The sequence below is a fragment of the Theobroma cacao genome, chromosome 10, assembly GCF_000208745.1.
Source record: "Theobroma cacao cultivar B97-61/B2 chromosome 10, Criollo_cocoa_genome_V2, whole genome shotgun sequence".
NCBI classification, from domain to species: domain Eukaryota; kingdom Viridiplantae; phylum Streptophyta; class Magnoliopsida; order Malvales; family Malvaceae; genus Theobroma; species Theobroma cacao.
In genome coordinates this window covers 10637568-10659968 of record NC_030859.1, presented here as the reverse complement: position 1 = coordinate 10659968, position 22401 = coordinate 10637568, and the positions used below count along the sequence as shown (strand labels likewise).

Here is a 22401-nt window from a genome sequence, read left to right as displayed (position 1 = left end):
ACAAGGCTTATGACTCTTAAAAACTTGGCTTGTGCCAAAACTTGTACTCGGTGACACCTTGCGCAGGGCATCCAACCGAGTCCGCCAAGGCTGTTAAAATAACATATACACATATAACATGTTTTTACGTTTAAAAATACAACGGTTCCTTGACGTTGATTGAGTTTCACCCGCACGTGGTGGTTCAGCGTGAAGTGAACTCTAAACTACCTTAGGAGATATCCTCCGCGCCTCTCATACTAAGGTAAAATATGATGGGGTTTATCGTGCCCCCCTAATAGGTCGGTCCACGAAAACCCACCCACTACAGTAAGCTAATCAATTACCCCACCAAATTAATAAAATTTTGATATATGACATCGCTAATATGATATTACCCAGCCTGTCAAGGTAAAACAAAACAGTTCATATATTCCACATAAACACAAATCCAGCCATTCATCCCATCACATTGTCATTAGCCATCAATTCAAATCATATGTCAATTACAAATCCCGTTATGCCCATACATTTATTACAAAGCAAGGTCAGCACAACTAACAATAGTCAAAACACATATATATAACACAAGTGTATAGTCTCCACTTACTCAATTTCCAAAACCAGGATTCAATTTCAAACCAAATTATGAATCTTATTTCATTTAACCAACACTTCAGTTATAAAACATAATAGTTTACAATTTAAGTTTACTATTCTTTAAAATAATAAAAACGAGCATAAACTATTTTAGATAGTTAAGATGAAAGTCTGTTTACTCACAATAACGGGAGTACTCCTACTCTTGGTCCTCGGGTACAATATCCTTACCCATACCAGAGGGCTCATGTCAAACCCTGCTTTGTAAAATAATTATGATGTTATTCACATGCTCGATAGAATGTTTGTATATTGAGGAAGCCCGAGAAATCGACAAAAGACGGTATTGCCCTTAGAGGTGCTGTGAAGTTGATTTATACCTCAAGCTAGTTCAAATGAAAAATTTAAAAGGAATTTGAGAGTTCTGAAACCCCAAAATCTACTTGGAATGGTGATTCGGAATTCGAGGATCAATTTGGAATCAATCAGGAAATTTGACCGATTATGGGGTAAAATGGTCATTTTACAATTTGAGGACAAAATGGGAATTTTCAAAAAAAAAGAAAAAGATTTTCTTAGACCCATTTGGCATATTTGAGTATGATATGAGTATTGAAGTACAATTGGAAGATTTAGCAGTGAAAATATATGAATTTTTGATATTTTTAGAGTATAGGGGCAAAATGGTAATTTTACCACTCGAGGACGAAATTGAATTTTTTGAGAGAATTTAGATCAAATTTGATTAAATGGAGCATGATATGAGTATAAGGAGTGAAAATTATGGATTTTGGTAATTTTTCAATTTTTGGGGTAAAAATGTAATTTTTTACTTTTATGGGGGTAAAAGTGTAATTTTTAAAAATTTACTCCACCAAAACTTTGGAAAAGTCTAGAAATTTCATGGAAGACATGGATAAGTGAAGAGGATTGAGTGGTAGAAAAAGAAAGTCAAAAAGATGGCTAGAAAAAAAAAAAAAAATAAAATATTCAAAAGGTAAATAAAATAATAATATTTTATTAAGCCTATTAAAAGGCTTGAAAATTCCAGAATTCTTCATTGGGATGGTCAGCCAAAACCAGCAGGAGAGAGAGAGAAATAAGAACAAACCCTAGAGTGAGAAAATTCAAAGAAAAAGTGTGATTTTTCAAGGAATCAAGTGTTTAAAGGTATGATTTTTCAAGCTTAGCTTAAGATTTATCATTTCCATGCATTTCTCCTTATTTTCCATGGTTAAATTATGTGTTTTGATGATGGATTCAAATCTGATCATATGGGTTTAGAGAGAGAAAGTTGTTAGATTAATTTGATTTTGAACTATGTTAGTGTTTAGTGTTAGTTTAGCATGTTTATGAGTAAAACAACAAGAAAAATATTCATTTTCTCCATGAATTTCTCTAGGCCGAATCTAGCCAATGGTGTGTGAGGATGAGGTTGACTTTATTTTAAGAGAATTAGATGGAAAAATGATGAATTATGAGGTTGGAAATTAAATGGGAATTTTTGGTGCAAAAAAATTGAAATTTTTACCCACTAGGGGTAAAAGCGTAATTTGTGGTCCGAACTGATAAATTGGACCACATTCACAGTCATTGAGGTATTGTGGATATAATTGGATAATTGAAATTGAAATGGATGGAATTGGAGTTGAATTGGAGATTTTAGAAATTTACACCGTGTATAGGCGAGTTAGGTCGGACACTGTGATTAAGCGATTGTCCAAACATTTCACACCCTATCTAGTGCATACGCATGGATAAGAGCCTGAAATAATATATATTGATTTGACACAAATTATTGAATTTTTTGTGTCATGTATTGTGGATAGGTGGTGAGCTATCTGATACGGGTAAAAGACTACACCCGAGGACCGAGAATAGGAGTATATCTACTCCTAGTACAGTGAGTAAACTTACTATCGTCTTAATTATCTAGAGTAGATTTATTTAATTGTGTGATTTTATGGAAAAATGGTTTAATTGGAAAATTATTGTGTTTTATGGGAAAATGAGATTTTATAAAATAATTTTATAAAATTTTTGAAAATTTAATAATGATTTCAAAAATAGAGTAATTGGAGACCTATACTATGATTGTGTTGTTTATCCATGATTTTACATTAAATGGCTTATGATAAATGTGGGTATGACTGGTTATTTTTTTGATTTAAAGAATATGTGAACTGCTTTGATTTGCCTTGAATGTGTTAAGTGAGTCATGTCATACTATTGTGATTTTATTGGTTGGTGGATTATAAAGTGGGCACTGCAGTGACGGGGGTTCCGTGGGCCAGCCTAATTAGAGGGGCACGATTCCCAATTATTGAGCTTACCTCGATTGGAGAGGCACGTAGGATAACTCCCGAGGTAGGATTTGAGTACACTTCACGCTGGCCACCACGTGAAACTGGGACTCAGCCAACGCCAAGGAACGGCTGTGTTGTCAGAGGTGAAATGTGTTTGTGTGTGTGACAATAAACAGCCTTGGCGGTCTCGGTAAGATGCCTTCGCGGGGTATCCCCGAGAATGGATTTTTGGCAAGGGCCAAGTTTTTGAAAAGTGCATAAGCCATGTTGAGTAATTGGATGAAATCCAATTATTTATATGGGTTGGGATGAATTATTTTAATTGTCTCCTATTACTCGACTTTAGATTATTTTGATGATGTCTGTCTACTCACTGGGATTTTATAATCTCACCCCTTCTTCCTATACATTTTTCAGGCTCAGAATAGGCAGTAGACTGTCAATTGCATCGAGAAGTAAATTTCGGAGTTGCATCCTAGAAAGCAAGGTTATAGACTTAAACCTTCTCAGTTATTTGGGGGCTCACGTGTCATTGTAATTTAAATTGCATACTCCAGTTTTCTATATTACAGTATGTATAAATTTATTTTGTTTTTATGTGCAGAAAATTAATTTTTGATGTTTCAAAAATATATATATATATTGTTTTACATTAAAATAGATTATTTTAATTAATATTTTTATTTTATTTTATTATTAAAAAAAGAAAGAGAGAGGAATGGAAAAACTGGTACAAAAGCCTTGCGAGGTCTCAAAAGGCATTCGGGGGAAGAATGTCTGTCGAGACTTCGCGGCGGTTGTCACGGGCTCAATGGGAATTCCGGGTCGTGACAACTCACTACCTATACCTAATACACAACAAGTAATTTAATACATTTGTGTCAAACTATTATAAAACTATTTCAGGCTCTATATGAATGCATGAAATTGAATGAGAAATGTTCGAATAATCACTTAAAGATGGTGTTCTACGTAGGTTCAATTGTTATTGGACTGAAATGGTATTCGACCTAACTCACACTATACGCTGTTTAATTAGCCAAAACATCTTATTCAACTCCAAATAGATTCCTTGCACTTTCGGTACTCCAAATACACCCAAAGTACCTCAATGAACTTGATTGTGACTTAAATTATCACATCCAAAATTCATTCCAATTCCGAACTAACGTGCTAATCAGTGTCAACACAGTCCAATAAGTCTGTATATATCTTTAGAAATCAAATTCAAGTCCATTTACCATGATTTTCTCGTTGTCATTCAAGTCGTTTACTAAAGGACTATACTTTTCGATAACCATTGTCGATATCCGACACCATAAATCATCAAATACGAGCTAAATAATGTGAAATATAACAAAATTCATCATCAATATATCCCCTATTAAATTCGGCCAAGGAGGGTTTAATGAAGGACATGTGGTTTTCTTGCTTGTTTTTCATACCAAATATCACAAAACAACTAAAAACACCTAGATAGCATGAAATCTAGCAAAAACCATCATCAAAACCTCCCCCCTTTGATTCGGCCAACATGACTTCCTTCATGAAAATTTGGGTTTCAACCATAGAAAATGAAAAAGAAAGCATGGGAGAGGTGAATCTTAAGCTAAAATCGTGAAATCTTACCTCAGATCGTTTCGTTTTTCAGTAATCGATTAATTTCTCTTGAATTTTCTTCCTTAAGGCTTGTTTCTATTCTTTCCCCCTTTTCTTTGGCTTGCACGGCAATGAAAGAAGAATTGGGAGAGGTTTATGTTGGTTTATAAAGAAAATTATAAAAGAATTAAAGCTTGACACGTGTCAACGTGTGAATGGTTTATGGTTAAAACTTAACTATTAAGTATTTTCTTACCACCACATATAATACCTTAATTATCCAAAGTATAAAATGATAATAGGTGAAATTCATGGGCTTGACAAGTGTCACGGTGGTGTAAAATTTTAAAAATTCCTATTACGTCCTTATGGACACGTGGAATGACCGGTTTGCCCTTATGCTCAGAAAAATGTCAGAATTGAAATTTTTCACTTCTCAAATTCAAATTATGCTCCAAATAGTCAAAATCGGTCAAAAATCTCATCCAACATTCCACTTTTGCCCTCGGGTGGCAAAATGACCATTTTGCCCATACATTATAAAAATTCTCGATTGGATTCCAAATTAATCCTCAAACTCCGAATCACTATTTTAAGACATTCTAAGGTTCAATAACTCTCAAATACATCCCAAAATCTCTATTTGGACTAGTTCGAGGTTTTAATCGACTTAATTGTACCACTAGGTACAATACCGACTTTTAACAATTTTTTGAGGCATCCAAGTATGCAGATATGCTATCAAGTACATAAATGACATGGCAAGTATATAATAGAGTTGGGCTTGACATTACTAGTCTCGATCCTAGCCATTTTGGGCTTATCTTGACCTCCTTAGGTCTCTATATCCTTCATCTCTAACGTTTGAGCACAGTTCACGGCCTTAGAGTAATCAGTGAACTCTTAGGTCACTATGGCCTTATATAGAGGTCGTACTAATCCATTAATGAACCTCATGACTCTCATCTCTTCAGTAGCCACCAAGTAAGGCACAATATTGAGACAACTCAATAAACTTAATATTTTATTCTGGCACCGTCATCCTAGAGTCTATACCAACATCTTGAACTCATAAGCTCTTGTCTCCCTCACACTGACAAGTAGAAAACGCTCCACAAAGTTGTACTAAGCTATTGCCAAGCAATTGATGCAGCAGTAGGTGCTCTACCTTTGATCATACTAGTGGCGGGTTGCCCAACCCAACCTAAATGCGTTTAGCTACAAGTGCAGCTTAAAGCGTTGCATATGACCTCAATGTCATCCAAGAAATCCTGTGCATCTTGTGATGTATTTGATCCAGAGAATGAAGGAGGTTTCAACTTCATAAACTCAAATAGTTGAACCTCAATACCAACTTTAACCGCACTAGCTTGTTATTAGTCACCTTGACTTTGTGACTTGAAGGATGCTTGAACAGTAGGACAATACTCACTCTGTCATCTTTGATCTAAGATTTATTAAGAAAGAAGCTCTATAGTATGACTGACTCCCTGTAAGCCTGTAGCTAAGTTTTCTAAGGTCACTACCATCGCCAAGGGCACTACAACCTTAGAAGCTCATTCATCTACTATTGTATCAAGGCCTTGTCCCTCTGTCTATGCATTGGTGGGGCTATTAGTCCTCTCAAAACTGGTGGCCTGTCGCGTCTACAATGACTTCTAATAGTAGGTGTACATGGTTTATTAGTAGCCTCCACAGGAGCCTCGTGCACTAGTTCACCTCTAGTACTAACCCGTGTCTTAGGCGGCATATCTCACCTAGACAAGAGCAACGTATACTTTAAGACTCAACACTGTAGACTCACAACAAAACTAGACATAACTCTTAAGCATAATGTGGTAAACAAACAAGGAATTATATGAAGGTTTCCCATTTTTAGTTTGTGCCTGAGTACACAAAACAAAAACAAGATTCCTATATACGACACCAAACAATCCACTGACAACCAAAGAAAACCTAGGACTTTATGAACTTAGAGCTCTAATACCAACTTTGTCATATCCCATTTCGTGATAGAATATGACTGGTTGTTTAGGCATCAAGTAGTTATTAGACATCTACCAATGGATGAAAACCGAACACTTAAATCCACAACACTTGATGCTATTAAAATGCTATCACTGATCTGAAACAAAAACAGTGAGGAAAAATAACGTTTGAGTCACAAAGACTCTATTAATGGATACAGGGAAGGGAAAAAGACAAGAGGAAGAGTTTTTCATAACCATGCAATCGTAAATACATATGATTAATAAATTCAACATAACTACCATAATGATCATATAAGATAGCATTTTAAACATCTTTTAAATAACATTGCATGAAAATAACTTTGCTTAAAACATTAGAACTCATTTATCCTCAAAAACCTCTTTAAAATCACTTGAAAATCCTTTTCTGTAACATTTCAATTAATACATTCTGGAATGTATCAATACATGCAAGAAATCTATCAATACTTTTGAGAGCGTATCGATACATTTCACATAAAACACATCCTGTAGCATTCTGTTGAAAATGTATCGATACATGCTCCACATGTATGGATACTTTTGCCACATAATTTAATTTTTTGTGTAATATTCTAAACCTAACCATTCATAAGTCTTTCTAACATTGAAGGATCATTCCCTAGGCTAAGGTTCTATCTAACCAAGCCAATATCACCACATTACAATGTGAATAACATTTTCGATAATCATTTAATCATAAAATAAGCATTTAAGCATTAAGCAATAAGCAATACTCATTCAATCATTCCTCAAACTCATTAAACTCATTCATCATAACATTCCATCTGTGAGCGGGTCTGCCTTGTTCCAAAGAATAGTGGTTTAACCTTTACTAATTCGGGTTCTTAGCGTGCTCTGGTGAATGGCACATCAACCTCATCCGCGAACTATCGAGTCATCCCACCCCACTAAGGCGAGTGATGGACAAAGTCCTCACTACCATATAGTTCACCTCACATGAACAATCATCATAGTTGTGTAAGTGGCACATCAGCCTCACCCATAATCATCATAAGATCTCTTAAGCTTAGGATCTTTCTCATCCTTAGCTTGCATCATAAACATAATACATTTTCATAAATCATCATAATGCTAAACCTATAGTGCATAAGATTATCTCAACAAATACATCGTATGGCATGCATTGCATAATCTCATAAATCACTCACATGCTTAGCCCACAGTGTACATGATATTCTTAACACATACATCTCAAGGCATACATGTCATAATCTCATAAATGTAACTTATGCATCCATCATACCTTACATGCTACTTCATGTCTAGCATGTATATCATACCATGCATCTTATTTGGAAGGAAAACATTTAAAAGGGCTTGTCCTCCCTTATTAAAAACTAATAAGTAGTAGCATATTTACATACATAATAGATTCGCACACGATTTGAAAATCATTATGTCAAACATCTCACAAATCATTATCAAATCTAGTCCTTTAAACATTTCCTTGAAAAATTCATAACAACCTTGTAGTTCAAATTCTTTGATAAACCATTTACGGAAATAATATTTCAACATGCTTAAACAATCATTTTCATAGAAATCATGCTAACTTTACTATTAAAATACTTGAAAAGGTGTATCCATTCACTTAATTAGAGGTTTAATTTCTTAATGCTAATCACAACTTTGTTTTTGGCATCCTCAGTGAAATTTTCAAGTTTTCCTGTCATACAACAATCATCACAATAATTTCCTAAAAAAAATCTCGAAATAATCATTCTAGGTACTTTCAAAACTATTCACTTTTAGCTAAACTAATTCTCTAGCTAAAACCCATGCTTAAAAACCCATAAATCTTTCATCTTTACCTTAGATGAGCTTAAATGCTTAAGAAAATCACAAAACCTTTAAACTTTCATCACTAACAGAAAATTTGGGCAATAAAATCATATTTTCATAAACTAGAAATCAAGATTTCAAGTTTACAAAGCTTAAAAATGTCACATTTTTCATAACAACTCAAAACCACATCATTTAATCATCAAAAATGAAGATTTAAGTTAAACATGAGTTGAAAGGGGTTGGGTTGAGAGCAATACCTTAGAAAAACGATTGATTGTTGAAAATCCTTAAAGACTATGAGGTATTTATAGTTTTAAGTGTGAAAATACAATTTTGCCTCTTTTATTCTTCTAAAAACGATGAAATGTACTGATACATTTGGGCCATCTATCAATACATTTAGTTCTGGAAAAATTATATCTATACATTATGAACATTTATAAAGACATGACCATATGCATTGATACATTATGATCATGTATCAATACATTTGAAACATAATGTAGTTTTTGAGAGAGATTACCTATAACACCTGCCCAACTTATTTTCATTAAATACCATTTAAGTAAATGTTCTCATTTTTACTTCTTTCCTTTTCACACTCCATGTATTTAAGATATTTAATATAAATAAGCAAACAGCCCCCCATTTGAATTTAATAAAAATATTAAAAAACTCTAAATTCAAAAGAATCAAAATCAATGTTTTGGTTTCAAGAACAAAATTGAAAAAGTTCTACTGAAATTAAATTTACAACTCCCATTTACCATAGCAAACGTACTTCAAAAAGTACGAAAAATTCATATTTGGTCATCTAAATAACAAGGGAATCATTATCGCCATTTTTTTTATGTTTAAGAGATTATTTTATAAAAATCACATATGTTGACCCTTTCTAGACTTAGAAAAATTTTTGCTTCAAAAGTGACAAACAACCAAAGTATCAATGAATTTTTTTTTGAAGGTTAAAACTAAGTTTGATATTCAAAACATAAAATCTATATGCTCGCCTAAGGATTTTCTAACTTATCCTCTGACTTAGGGTTAGATTTCACACACATGAATAAGCCCACTATAGGTGTACGAATACCATACTAAAATTGTGAAGTATATGTGAATGAGTTGATGATATTGTACTTGTATGATTGATGACGTGAATTGATTGTTTAAATTAGTGACTATGACTTGAATGGATGTTATGGTATTAATGAGTACGAAGTTGAATGGCATTTTAAATTTCCACATGTGAGATAATGTCAGATGATGGGGTTGTGAGTAAGAATGATACCATTAACCAAGGTGAAGATACTATTACCCATGAAGGGAAATCTCTTGCTTTCTCATTGCAAAGATTTGTATTTGGAACTATCACTATTTTATCAAATCATTAATGTACCATGGATTTCAAATGCATTTGTGGAAAATGATTGAAATGAGGTTGTTCGACATTTGAAAGGAATTATGTTGATATTAATGAAACTCATGTATGTTTTTCTAAAGTATGGTTTATTGAAAAAAAAAATCTTCCTCTTGGCTTGTCCCCTTCCCGTATCCACTCACAGAATCTTTGTAACTCACCTATTATTTTTTCTTACTTTTGTTTTACAGATCAGTAGCTCATTTGGCTAGGTGCCTTGTGGAGTAGTTCAACTCTTATTCGGTAGGTGTTGTAGTGTCTTCCTTCCAGCCACCCATATCACTACACTTCGTAGTGTGTCGAGTTAAGTTTTTAAGTGTTTATATTTACAATGGTACATGGTGATGTAAACAAATATTAATAGACATTTATTTGTTTTATGATTGTGAATATTATTGTGTTGATCCTCGGAATGGATGCATATGAATAATGTTCCTATGGTGAAAGGACCATAGCTGATAAAGGCACGGATGTTGCTGGACCACAGAATTATATGTTATGTGAATATTGATATTGAATGAATGAAATTCCACACATTATGTTGAGAAGTTTCATAATGATGTGATGATGTTTACTTACTTCTAAATTCTAATAGGCCAATGTTAATATTTATGTTATACTGTATGGATGTTGTATGAATACGATGGATGTCAAACCCATACATGTTGATTAAGGCTTGATTGGGCCTAATGGGCTAGACCGACATAGGTCTTTACACTAGTCACAAGCTCCCAGAAATGGGTCATGACATTAATGCATTATATAGGGATGGGAGCAGATAGCAAGCAAGATAGGTTTGTCAAAGAGATGACAAAAGATTCCATTGTAAAGTGTTGATATTAATGAGTACAAATGCATGTTGAAACCTTTCACTTTGATAATTATGATTTATAGTGTTCTTTCCTTTTCTTTGTTAAGGAAGCAAGCATCAAAATTGAGAAGTCTTACATTTATTGAACAGAAACACATAAAACAATGAAACATACAACAACTGCACCCCCATTTTACAACAAACCTAAGAAACTCAAATATCCCCAATAACAATTGCAATGGAAGGTATAGTTGGGTGTACAAAGTTTACATTCAAGAGCTACATCTTGGCAAGGGTGACCACATATAGAGCAGGTGTCATAACTCTTTTTGACAAAAACGAGAGGATGATCATGAGGGTGATAATCATCTGGGAAAGTGACACCTATCTTGATCTTCATAAATGGATATTTTCCAAGAACACATTTAGGATGAGCAGAATTATCACAAACTGTACAATGATAAAACCAATGGTTTGGTTCTCTTTTTTCTTCACATATGTCACAGTAATATTCTTCTGGATCATCATTGTCATCATGAAAAGTAAGTTTTAGAAAGTGTTTATCACACTTGCAGCGAATTGCTTGTGGTAGTGTAATGCATGCAAAATCCAAAGCAAAAGTACTACAATCTTTACATCTGTATACACCATTTTTGCAAGTGGCACCACAAGCGCTGCATTGCCCCTTGAACTTAAAATCAAAAAAGAGAAAGTGTTCATGTCCTTGACATATGAGGGTATGAGAAATTCTAGCACACCTTAGACAGAATTTACTGCGAGACTCTTTGTCACTTTTGTAAACAAATCCACTGCAGAAACGATTGCATTGAGCACATTTGAAAAAGACCCCAGAATCGAGGGTGGTAAGAGATTGATGAAACCAATGGTGTTTTTTCCTAGGTAATTCAGCACAGGTTTTGTGGAGAAGGAAGTCGCATTGTGAACAATAGTAAAAGGGAGTTGAGATTGATAGCATGCACGCATCACAATGTTTATCATCATCTTCCTTGATCTTGTTACCTAGTGTTAAGACATGGTCATGCCTAAAGTGTTTTATCTTTGTGGCTTCTTCATGTTGGTTCATTTCAATGACACAAGTGATGGAAGAATTTGTAGCTAACTTTTCACTAGACTCCTCATCTTCATCATTTACTTGATCAATTATATAATACATCCCCATCTCCCTTGCACAGTTCACATGGGAAACGTAATCACAATCTTGCTTCAAACACTTATAATTTCCATACTCTATTTTCACTTCACTGAGACAAATTCCACAATCATGTTTTCCAAGATCTTTTTTTTGAAAGAAATAGTTGTGAATAATATTATGGTGATGCCGTGTGGTTTTGATGACACGTGGCAATGAAATGCATTTTTCATGGATCATAATGTGGCATGTAGAACATATATAGGAAACATAATTTCCCTCTGTACCACATGCATCACAAATGAATGGGTCATGCCTTAACAATTGAGTGAATGAGTGCTTTTCACATTCAAAAATGGACCTTGACCTTGATCGAACACATTCAATGTCGATGTCAAAATTGCAAGGAAGACAACGATAAAACAAACTCCAATGTTGCCTTTGGCATAATGAACAAACAAGCCTATCATCTTCAAGATAAAGAAGGTGTTTGCGATCACTAGGATGATGAAGTTGAGGAGGAAACTGAGCACATTTCTTATGAAGGTAAAAATTACAATTAAAACAAACATATACAGAGTCAACCATAGGTTTTTGACACCAATGACAATAGGCTCTTTTAAGTTCATCTTTTGGATTTTCAATGAAAGTCAATGGATGTTCATGGCCAATATATCTGAGCTCATGAAAATTTTCATCCATGTTATGCAATCGTAAAGCACATTTGATGTCAAGGGTAGTAAGGCAAGAAGTGCAGCAATAATAAAACATCAAACGTTTTTCCTTGCACATATCGCAAAGAGAGGAGGATAGCTTAAGAGTAAGAGTAGGGTGCTTACGATGAAAAGGGGAATGACTAATTTCAGAAGGTGCCTCGGCACATTTTTTATGGAGGTAAAACTTGCAATCTCCACAGCTGAAACTTGGGCAACCCAATAACGATTCCAAGCATGCCGAGCAACAAGCTTCTTTACTTTGATCACCCTGCTTTTCATCGTAGAACACCAATGAATGTGGATGTCCAAAATGTTGGATTTTCTCAATTCTTTCACTTTGATTCTCCATAAGTGAGTAATAAATTTGAGATAGTAAGGAAAGACACAAAAAGAAAGATTAGGCTATTGATCAATATTTATAACCAAAGAAAAAATCTTGTTATTTTTTTTTCTTTCTCTTTATTCTTTTCTTGTATTTGTTAACAAGCAATACTTTGGAAGACCAACATTAATAATCGTTAATAATAACGTCCCTTAGTTACTTAGGCTTTTCTTTTGTTTTCTTTTTGCTAAGTTGTAAAGTAATACTCACAATAATAAATGATTATTTCTAATTTTTGCATAAAAATAATGCTAATGGCTTAAAGTATTTATTTGACATTCTGTTTTTTGATTTTCTAATATGATTAAAGTAGCATTTCTAAGGTTTTTTGGAATGAACTAAATAATGATAATATATAATCCTTTCCTTAACATCAGAATATACTAAGTCAAGTATATACAAATTTTACTTCACATCTATCAGCATATGCGATTTTTTAGATAGACGGATGCACCTTGAAGGAAAGAATTTTACTTTATTCTTTTTGATCTTTTCTCAGAAGCATTTACATCCAAAGCAAGCAATGGATTAAAACAAAAAGTAAATAAGGATTAGTTTATTTTCTTTGGATCAATATCTAATTGTGTTGAGCTACGAATATGCTTTTTGGATTTCTTCAGTGGAGAGTAAAACTCATTCTAAACCCTTTTGCTTTATTCTCTTTTTCTATCATTTCTCTAAAGCATTTCCCAAGCAACAAGCAAAGGATGAATTGTTATCAAAAGAGAAGCATCTCCATTTAAAATGTTTACAATCTTTCTTTCTTTTCTTCTTTTTGTTGAGAGGAAATTATATAACTTTTTTTAATTTGGCTTCTCTTTTGCCAATGTCTTGTACTATGTTTCAGAACTAAATCACAAGAATGGTACGTAACCGTCAGCATACACATAGTAAATAAATGGAAAATCTGATAATTAAAAATGCATGAACCAATAACAAAGGAATAAAGAGATATTATGGAATATATGTCTAATTGCAAAACTCAGTGAGTCAAGCACTTATTTGGTTTAGAAATGGTAAAGGCTGTACAAAACTAAGACCTAAAAAATTCTTTTTAATATAAATATATATATATATATTATAAGACATGTATATGGTAAAAGATGATAATTACATTAATCACTAAAATATTAGTAAAGAACTTGACCAATTCTAAAATTTATATTAAATAATGAGTTCAAGTTAAGAAGTGTAACAGTTATGGAATAAAAAATTATACAAATTTGATATAACAAGCACTATTATTTAAAATAATTAAAAGTAAGTAAAACAGAATAAACTCCAATTGAATGGATTGGTTATGTGAGGTTTTGCCAAAGAAGTCCAATGGCCCCAGTGCCTTGACTGTCCTAGAGGCCTGTGGCATCGGTGACTCTAAGAGGAGGTCAGCAAGGTTGGCGAAGGCAACTGCTAGGAGGAAGGGAGGGAGCGATAGCAAGTGGAGGGAAATGATTGACGAGAAATTACATTTGGATGAAAATTTTTATCAAAAAATAATTGTCCAAACTAAAACATATTTTTTTTATCAATCAATTTCCAGCTACAGTAGTTTCATTGGAAAATTTCATCAAATAAAAGCCAGAAATCCATTGAATAAATTTATTATTCTGATTAATATCCATAGAATAAAGTAACCAATATTTGGTAAAGAAACAAAAGGATAAATCAAGAAAAATGAATAAACTAAACTAATAAAAAAGAAGAATCCAACTGTATTTGACGCCTTTGTGATGTGGCCATGGGACTTGCAAATGCCCTACACTACCTTGCACACTTCATGGTATGGTAACATGAAAACAGATCAAACTAAAGTTCATAACTAACAATGAATTTATCTTGATGTATCAGTCACAAAATCATTGGCCTTTTCTTTGGTTTTTGTTAATTATTGTTATAAATTGACAATTCACTTTAGTTTCTCTTTCACTTACCTTGGGAGCATATTGTTAATCATGAGGTTTGCTTATATTTTTTCTATGCAATACAAGATTGATAGTCTTTAAGAGTAAACTTCAACCCCTTTCTCCGTGATTTTAATTTTTTTCACACAATATCTCGTCATTTCTTGTCTTTTAACTAGAAAAACACCCGTGCATTGCGTTAAGGTAAAATTCATATTTTTAAGAGACCAGTCGTAGCATTGATTATTAGATAGATTTGGGTTGGAGAAGATATGAAAGAAGTACATGGACTATTGCGTATCACATGTTGTTGCACAAAGGCTTTGATACTAAGACTATTATGTGTCATATATTGTTGTTGCTACAAAGGTTTTGATACTAATTTTGAATCCATACAGTGCTTTCTGTTACAAAAAATATGCACCAAAGATTAGTGATTTTGCTAATGTATTGCCAGTATTGTAGTTATACACAGAAGTTATGATTAAAGCATCTGGTAAATACTGTTGCCTTGATGCAAGAAGGATAAGACATTCTGTTATGTAATTCGTAATTGAATTTCAGTGGCGTGTTCATGAACAAAAGGTGAGCAAAAGTCTGCAGTCGAGCTATGGAGGCAATGTGTTTGTTTGGAGTAATCCTTGTATCCAAACAAAAGAGTTTATTATCAATGTTGCATTATTGTGCAAGTAGACATAATTTCTATAAAAAATAGAAATTGAATTTTATGAATCAATCACAGTCAGTCACTGTTTTTGAGTAAATGGTGAAGGCACAGGAAGTGTTGCATATGTACGTATAAAAATTTGTACATGAGATTTATATATGCATGTGTAGAGTGATGCTGATGAATTATAAAGTATATATGAACAAGAAACAAATACCATTAAGTGTAGTGGCATTAATCTTCTACATTGCTTTCAATCAACTATAGAGAGAGCAATTAAACAAAGCAAACAAATTCAGCAAGAAAAACAATATGTGAAACAGATTTATCTAACAATCATATAATAAGAAAAAGTCATGATCAGAATTTAGTAATCAAGAGATTTTGTCATTAAATAAACAAAACAATTCTATCTAACAATCAGATGATAAGAAAAAGCTATGACATAAATTTATAAGTGATGCATTGTAATTCGTACATTATAAATATAATTTCTGTAAATGGCCTTCAGCCATTAAGGATAACAAAATGCCAAGTAGACACATGTAGTTTTGAAAGTAAACGAATGCATGCCCACATTTTTAGATGTTATACTAATCTTCTAAAAAGCCCAGCACTAACTTGACATAATAGACAATATCAATAAACAAAAAATAAAGAAATAAATAAATTAAAAAAATGAAATAGGATAGTCAACCTAATGACAGATGTTGGTAGGATAAGACCAACAGATTCACCATGCTCGAAAAGGAGTTTTGTTTCTTTAATCGTCATAATTCCATGAGCTTTACTTTCAACATGATTCTCGAAATATCAATGACCATTTTGCTTACTCAATTTTGCCTAAAAGCTTGTCAGTGGTGATTAATCTACTCCGTGGCACCACTATAATTTTCCCATTTCAATCTCAAGACTTTATCTAAATTGTTTAATAGGATGCCCAAATGAAATTCTAAGCAGCTGCTTTATGCTTACAACTAAACAAGTCTCTCTCCCCTCCCCAAGCTGAAGAAAAAGGAAATAAAAAAACTCTTGGAACCCAGCGAAGCTGTGCAAAATGGAACCCCTCTAGAGGCTTCGCGTACCTCATATCTGATCTTTATGAAAAAAAATTGAACAATCAACTTATTTCTCACCAAGAACGGTAAATTCTACCACATTTACAATTAGGGTTCAAAGAAACCAAAAAGAATAGTACTTGCATCGATCAAACACCAAAGAAAACCAAGAAAAATGGATCAAAAGAAAGGAAATAGGAGCTGCACAGATCAAAGACCGAAGGAAGCCAAGAAAAATGCGCCAAAATAAATGAAAAAAGAAAGGAAATCAATTCAGAACTGAGAAGAAAAGCCATAGAGGAAAAGAAAGAAAGGAAGAGAATACAGAAAAAAAAAAAAAGAGAAGATAGAAAGCGGAAAATCCAAGAAGAAAAAGAAAGCAAATAAAAGAATAGAGAAAGATTAAAAACAGAGAGGTCGTAAAATCCAAGAAGGGAAAAAGGAAAGGAAGAAAATAGAGATAGAGAAGAGACCACAAGGGAAAAGGAAAGCTTTGGAAGCACAAGAATGGAAAGAAGTTAGGTAGCGTTTGGTAATTTACAATATAATGTGATTACAAGTAATGTGATTGTAGAGAAGATAACATTACAGTGTTTGGTATATAAGTGATGTAATGATTAAAATGCAGAGAAGATAACATTGCAGTGTTTGTTTTACAAGTACTTTACAGGGTATGTAATGTTAATTTCCAAAACTACCCTTATATATTAAAATACAAGTTTAACATGTATTTTTTTATTGTTAATTTTTATATAATGTCATTTTTAAATATATTTTTAATTAAATATATTTTATTTTTCATTTCTTATTACAAGTATATATTTTATTTTTAATATAATTTCTTATATTCTATATTTTATTTTAAATTTTTTCTTTAGAAGATAATATTTTATTTTATTTCTTAATACGTTTTATATGTATATATTAATGTGATAGCTTCCTCTCTTTTAACCAATAGCAAATTGGCAACAAAATATCCATAATTCTCAATCTCCAATTAATTTCTTCTGAAAATATCATAAATTCAAAATAACTTGCTATCAAGCTAAAACAAAATATCAAGCATAGCATCACCAAAACCATATAATTGAAAATCATAAATGAAGTTCCTTGATTGATGCTCTAAACCAAAAGCATAAAGTTCTAATAAAACCAAAGTTGAAGTCACCTAAAGGATAGACACACCATTGTTAAAAAACAAAAGAGTTCAAAGTTAATAACACTGTTAAAATTTACCCTAAATTGATAANTCATAACTTAGAATCAAAATATTACTACACATTGCCATCTCATGCTAGCATACCAACCAAGTGTATATACATTGTCTACAACATACATCTTAACAATTTACATTAGGTTCGTCTATATACCACAAAATAATACTCGACTTCCAGCGGAGGGACTCGAACGAATGTACAGCTACTGAATGCCGAGACATCTACCAAAATATGGACACAAGTCTACAAGGACACCGCGTCCTAGTTACCGACTGCCTTGTGATCTGAAAACATGAATTTGAAAATGGTGAGTATAAACCTAGTGAGTGAACAAGGAAAAGAACAAGCAACAATTAAGGAGAATTTAAAATAATGATGCACTTGTTTTAAAACAATGCAATTTAGTTCCATTCATATTAAAAACCTTTCATCAAGCCCTTAAATGATTAATCATTTGGAAATCATGAACTCATACATAACGAACCATTTGTAGAATGAAAGCCTCAATGATACGAAAGCAAGTCAAATACAACAACGAATCTTCGCTGCAGCGAAAAGGCATTCTCGCTGCAGCGACGTTGGGATTTAGTTATTAGCCAAAAGAGGGTTTCTCAACTGGCCGAGGGTTTCTCACTAAACCTCCTCATTTTAAACTTAACTCATGTAGTCCTTAATGTTGAAAGTCCATGCTCAGATATGGTAGCAAATAAGTGAAAAATAGGGCAGCAATTGGACAAGATAAGAGACAAAACAGAAAGTTTTTTGCTGTAGTGAGATTGAATCTCGCTGCAGCGAAATTGTAACCCAAAAACAGAAAATTTCTCGCTGCAGCAAAATTGCAACCTAGAAAATAGAAAGTTTCTCGCTACAGCGAGAATGAATTTCGCTGCAATGAAAAGCTACAGTGTCATTCTCGCTGCAGCGAAAATGCATACTCGCTGCAGCGAGTTTTCGACCAGTCTACCCCTCCAAACCCGAGAGTTTCTCGTTGCAGCAAAAATGATTCTCGTTGCAACGAGAAACATGGCACCAATGAAAAATATGCCCTTCTTCCCAAAGGAAAACCACCCTGCTGAATGTCCAAACCAACATGAAACGCATAACAATTTTCCACAGTTTAACATGTCAAGTTTCACATGCATTACAACCATATACCATTACTCATTAATTTCCTATATCACACATATTTACATATGTATATATGTATACGTATACCCATCATCATCATGCACGCCATCCCATCATCATCATCACCAGCTCATGAACACTCCCTACTCGCACATGGCTGGGTCATCACCGGGTTATGCGCACTCCCTACTCACACATAACCGGGTCATCCTTGGCTTATGCGCACTCCCTACTCGCACATAGCCGAGTCAATGTCATTAAACAACAATTTATTCACATACATATATATATCAACACAATGTGGTAGTGCATGAATCAATAATAGTCACATGTCACAACATGGAGTCAATCTATCAAAAGCTTGTTCCCAAGGCACTTGTTTTCATGAAAAGCTTGATAATTCATTCAAATGTTTGGCAAATACATTATATTCCCAAAACAAGTTTTGAAGGCAGTCCATTCACCGATTTATTGTTGAGCCTTTAGTTAACTCTAATTCCCCTAATGATCCAATTGGAAGGATGGGACTTCATTAGAACCTAGGATCACATTAGCATAAACAATAGGTCAATTCACACACTATGAACCCTAAAAGGTATCTCTTAGCTAGCTTTCAATTGCCACATTAAATGACTATCTATGTTCACTATCTTAATCACTAAAAAAGTAATGAACATACTCAACAATAAAACAATTCTTAATCTAAATTACTAGTCATTATTCATAACTAAAAACTGAATTTAGTTCATCACTCACCCTTGGGTTTCTTTGTAGTTGAATTCTCTTCCAATAGCTTCCAAATCAATAGGGTAATTCTCTCTTTCTCTCTCTAGAATGCCCAACTAGTGAGAGAAAGTCTGGAAATAAGCTTTATCAAGGGTTTTGAAATGAGAGAGTGAAAGAATACTTGAGTTCTAATCAAAATGTTTCAAAGGTATGAAAACTAGAGCTATAGAGAGAAAATTATGCAAGCTCCATATCAAGCTTCCATGGAGTTTTGAAGAAACGTGAGAGAGGAGAAGAAGAAGAAGACAAGCTGCTGGAAAATCTCTAGAAGCTACTGGAAATTCAAGATATTTATAGCCAATCTTATCCATTCCTTTAAAATTACGAAAATGCCCTTCCACCAATTAACTTATTCTCCTCCATTCTTTTATGCAATCTTTTTGCTCTTTTAACACTAGGACAAGGTCCATAATGGTCTAAACATACTCAGGTTCATAAAAACTTAAAATTTTAACCCGAGGTGAAAAATGACCATTTTGCCCCTATTATGAAAATTGTTGAAACTTCTAGTTTTCTTCGTGTTTTCATCAGTACACATCATTTATGCAGTCTTATACCTATTTAGACCATAAAATATCATAAAACTTTCTTCTAGGAGCTTATTAGAGAAAATAACGAAACTACCCCTAGCTCGTATTATTACATCTATGCTTAGTTATAAGTCTATAGAGGTTAGGGTCTCACAAACTAGTTCTTTGCAATAACAATACCCATCATTGCTTTAGATTGAGCCACTAAACAAAGCCTTCATATAAATTTTCTGCAACTCCTTTGACAATGAAAATAGATAATTTATCTTCCACATATCACTAGAGATGATATGTCCAGCCTTAACAATTTCTTCAGGAGTTAAACCTTCAACTCCCTGAACTATCTCAACTACACACTTTTTCAACCTCTCATCTTTAGCCATGATTGAAAACAACTTGCTAATTTATCAATTCCTTCCCTTGCACCTTGACAGATTTCTCCAATTTTATCCACACTAGATTGGAATGCATAAACAATGTTGTCACCATTACTTTTTGTCTTAGCTTTTTTGCGACTCACCTCTCTGTCACCTTGCTCTATAGTTTTTCTTCCAACAGCAGTGGATCCCTCACTATTGGTAGCTTGAGCAGGAGAAACATCATCATCACCATTGTCATCTTCATCAACATTCAATGCACTGAAAGCTTCTGAAGCTACCCTTGTTGCTGCAAATGCAACTTCATCAGTTTCTATGTTCTCCACTACATCAGCTGGTGACTCTGCTCCTTCCCCAGTAGCTCTATCCTTCCCAAATATAATGGCTAATTGATCAAAGTAAGGGAAAGGCTTGTTTCTAAGTCCTGCAGCGGCTGGGTGACTCTCTATATATAACCAAATATAAGGCATCAAAAAACCATGCAAAACAAATATATGCCTACTTTAGAATATAACAATGTTGTAAAATAAATTAGAATCATTACCTTAACCCAACCAATCCAAACATCATCATCACAAGTAACACATTTCTTGACATCATCCCAACCGAATCCAGAAGCGGAATGCGATATCATCTTAGCAATTTCCCTATATTGTGTCTTCAACAACCTCATTCTAGAGTTAATATGGGGATAGCCTTTATGTTACAATTTGGGATCCTTTCTTTCATCCATTTCTCAAGTTGTTGCAAGTAACCAGGCTTGAATGTCCCATTATCTCTACCCCAACTTCCTTCATTCACAAGATCAAATGCAGCAGTCAATTAAGACTCCATCTTCAGTAGGTGTCCACTGATGGGTGGATCTTTTGCTTGTCCTCCCTAATCCTTGAGATGATACAACTTCCATCTACAAGTGTAAAACATAATATAGAAACGGCATAATAACAAATATATAGTATACAATATTTAATTAAAAATTAAAGAAGAAACATAACCTATCTAATTAAGAACAAATACAAATATGTCTCAATCAACACAAATTTGAGTTATTGCAAATAAAGCATACAACATCTGTTGAACCAAATAAAAAATTAAGTTTCATTTCTAGAAGCTATCCAATCATTCCACATTTCTTGTGCCAAGTTATTTCTCCAAGTAGTCCATGCATATGATGTCTCAATGTATTGGATCGTATTTGCATTTTCCATCACTTCTGATTCCATATACTCTTCATCCATTTCATCCTCAAGTGGATCATGTGTCATTTCTCTCCTAATGTGATTGTGTAACAATGCACAACCAGAGATAATTCTACATTTTATTTTCACTAGGTACCAAGACTTCTCTCTAAGTATTGCCCATCTCATCTTAAGGAATCCAAAACATCTCTCAATAACATTCCTAGCACCAGAGTGTTTGTAATTAAACAGTTCTTCTTTTGAACAAGGAGTGCGATTTTGCCTCCATTCATTCAAATGATAACGCTGACCTCTATATGGAGTTAAAAATCCCTCTCCATTTGTATACCCAACATCACATAAGTGGAAAAAACCTATGATAAAAAATTTATTTTTAGTACATCACTCTAAACAATGTCGAGCTAAAATAGTTAATAATTTAATGTATATTTTCCTCATACCTTTTGGGACTTTCAATCCATTTCTTCTAGATATTGCATCTCGAAAAACCCTGGAGTACCCTCCCATCCAGGTAAGATATATATGAATTGCATATCCTGTGAACATACCCCTAACACATTTGTAGCAATTTCTTTCTTCCTTGTTCTGTATCTAGGCTTATCAATTTCAAGTGCATTGACTTTAATGTAAGTTCCATCTAAAGCACCTAAACAATTCTATCGTTTCCAATAGAATAATGACAAAAATTATCCTTTAGTTGCATTTTTAATAGATTCTTATACTCAAGCTATAAATGTTTAAGAAATTTTAGTTTACCTTA

The 22401-nt window shown here is 33.4% G+C and overlaps 2 protein-coding genes and 1 long non-coding RNA gene across 3 annotated transcripts; 1 reads left to right on the top strand and 2 right to left on the bottom strand.

Moving 5' to 3' along the window:
• Positions 1708 to 3343, top strand: LOC108663685. Its single transcript, XR_001929693.1, has 3 exons — positions 1708 to 1749; positions 2409 to 2482; positions 3303 to 3343. It is a non-coding gene; the product is annotated as an uncharacterized LOC108663685 (long non-coding RNA).
• LOC18586743 lies at positions 10669 to 12633 on the bottom strand. The gene is made up of 2 exons (XM_018128950.1): positions 12520 to 12633; positions 10669 to 11714 (listed from the first exon to the last, which is right to left on the bottom strand). The coding sequence occupies exon 2, from the start codon at positions 11708 to 11710 to the stop codon at positions 10724 to 10726; it is 987 nt and encodes a 328-aa protein (XP_017984439.1). The 5' UTR covers positions 11711 to 11714; positions 12520 to 12633; the 3' UTR covers positions 10669 to 10723.
• Positions 21534 to 22148, bottom strand: LOC108663616. The gene is made up of 2 exons (XM_018128831.1): positions 22082 to 22148; positions 21534 to 21994 (listed from the first exon to the last, which is right to left on the bottom strand). The coding sequence occupies exons 1-2, from the start codon at positions 22146 to 22148 to the stop codon at positions 21534 to 21536; spliced, it is 528 nt and encodes a 175-aa protein (XP_017984320.1).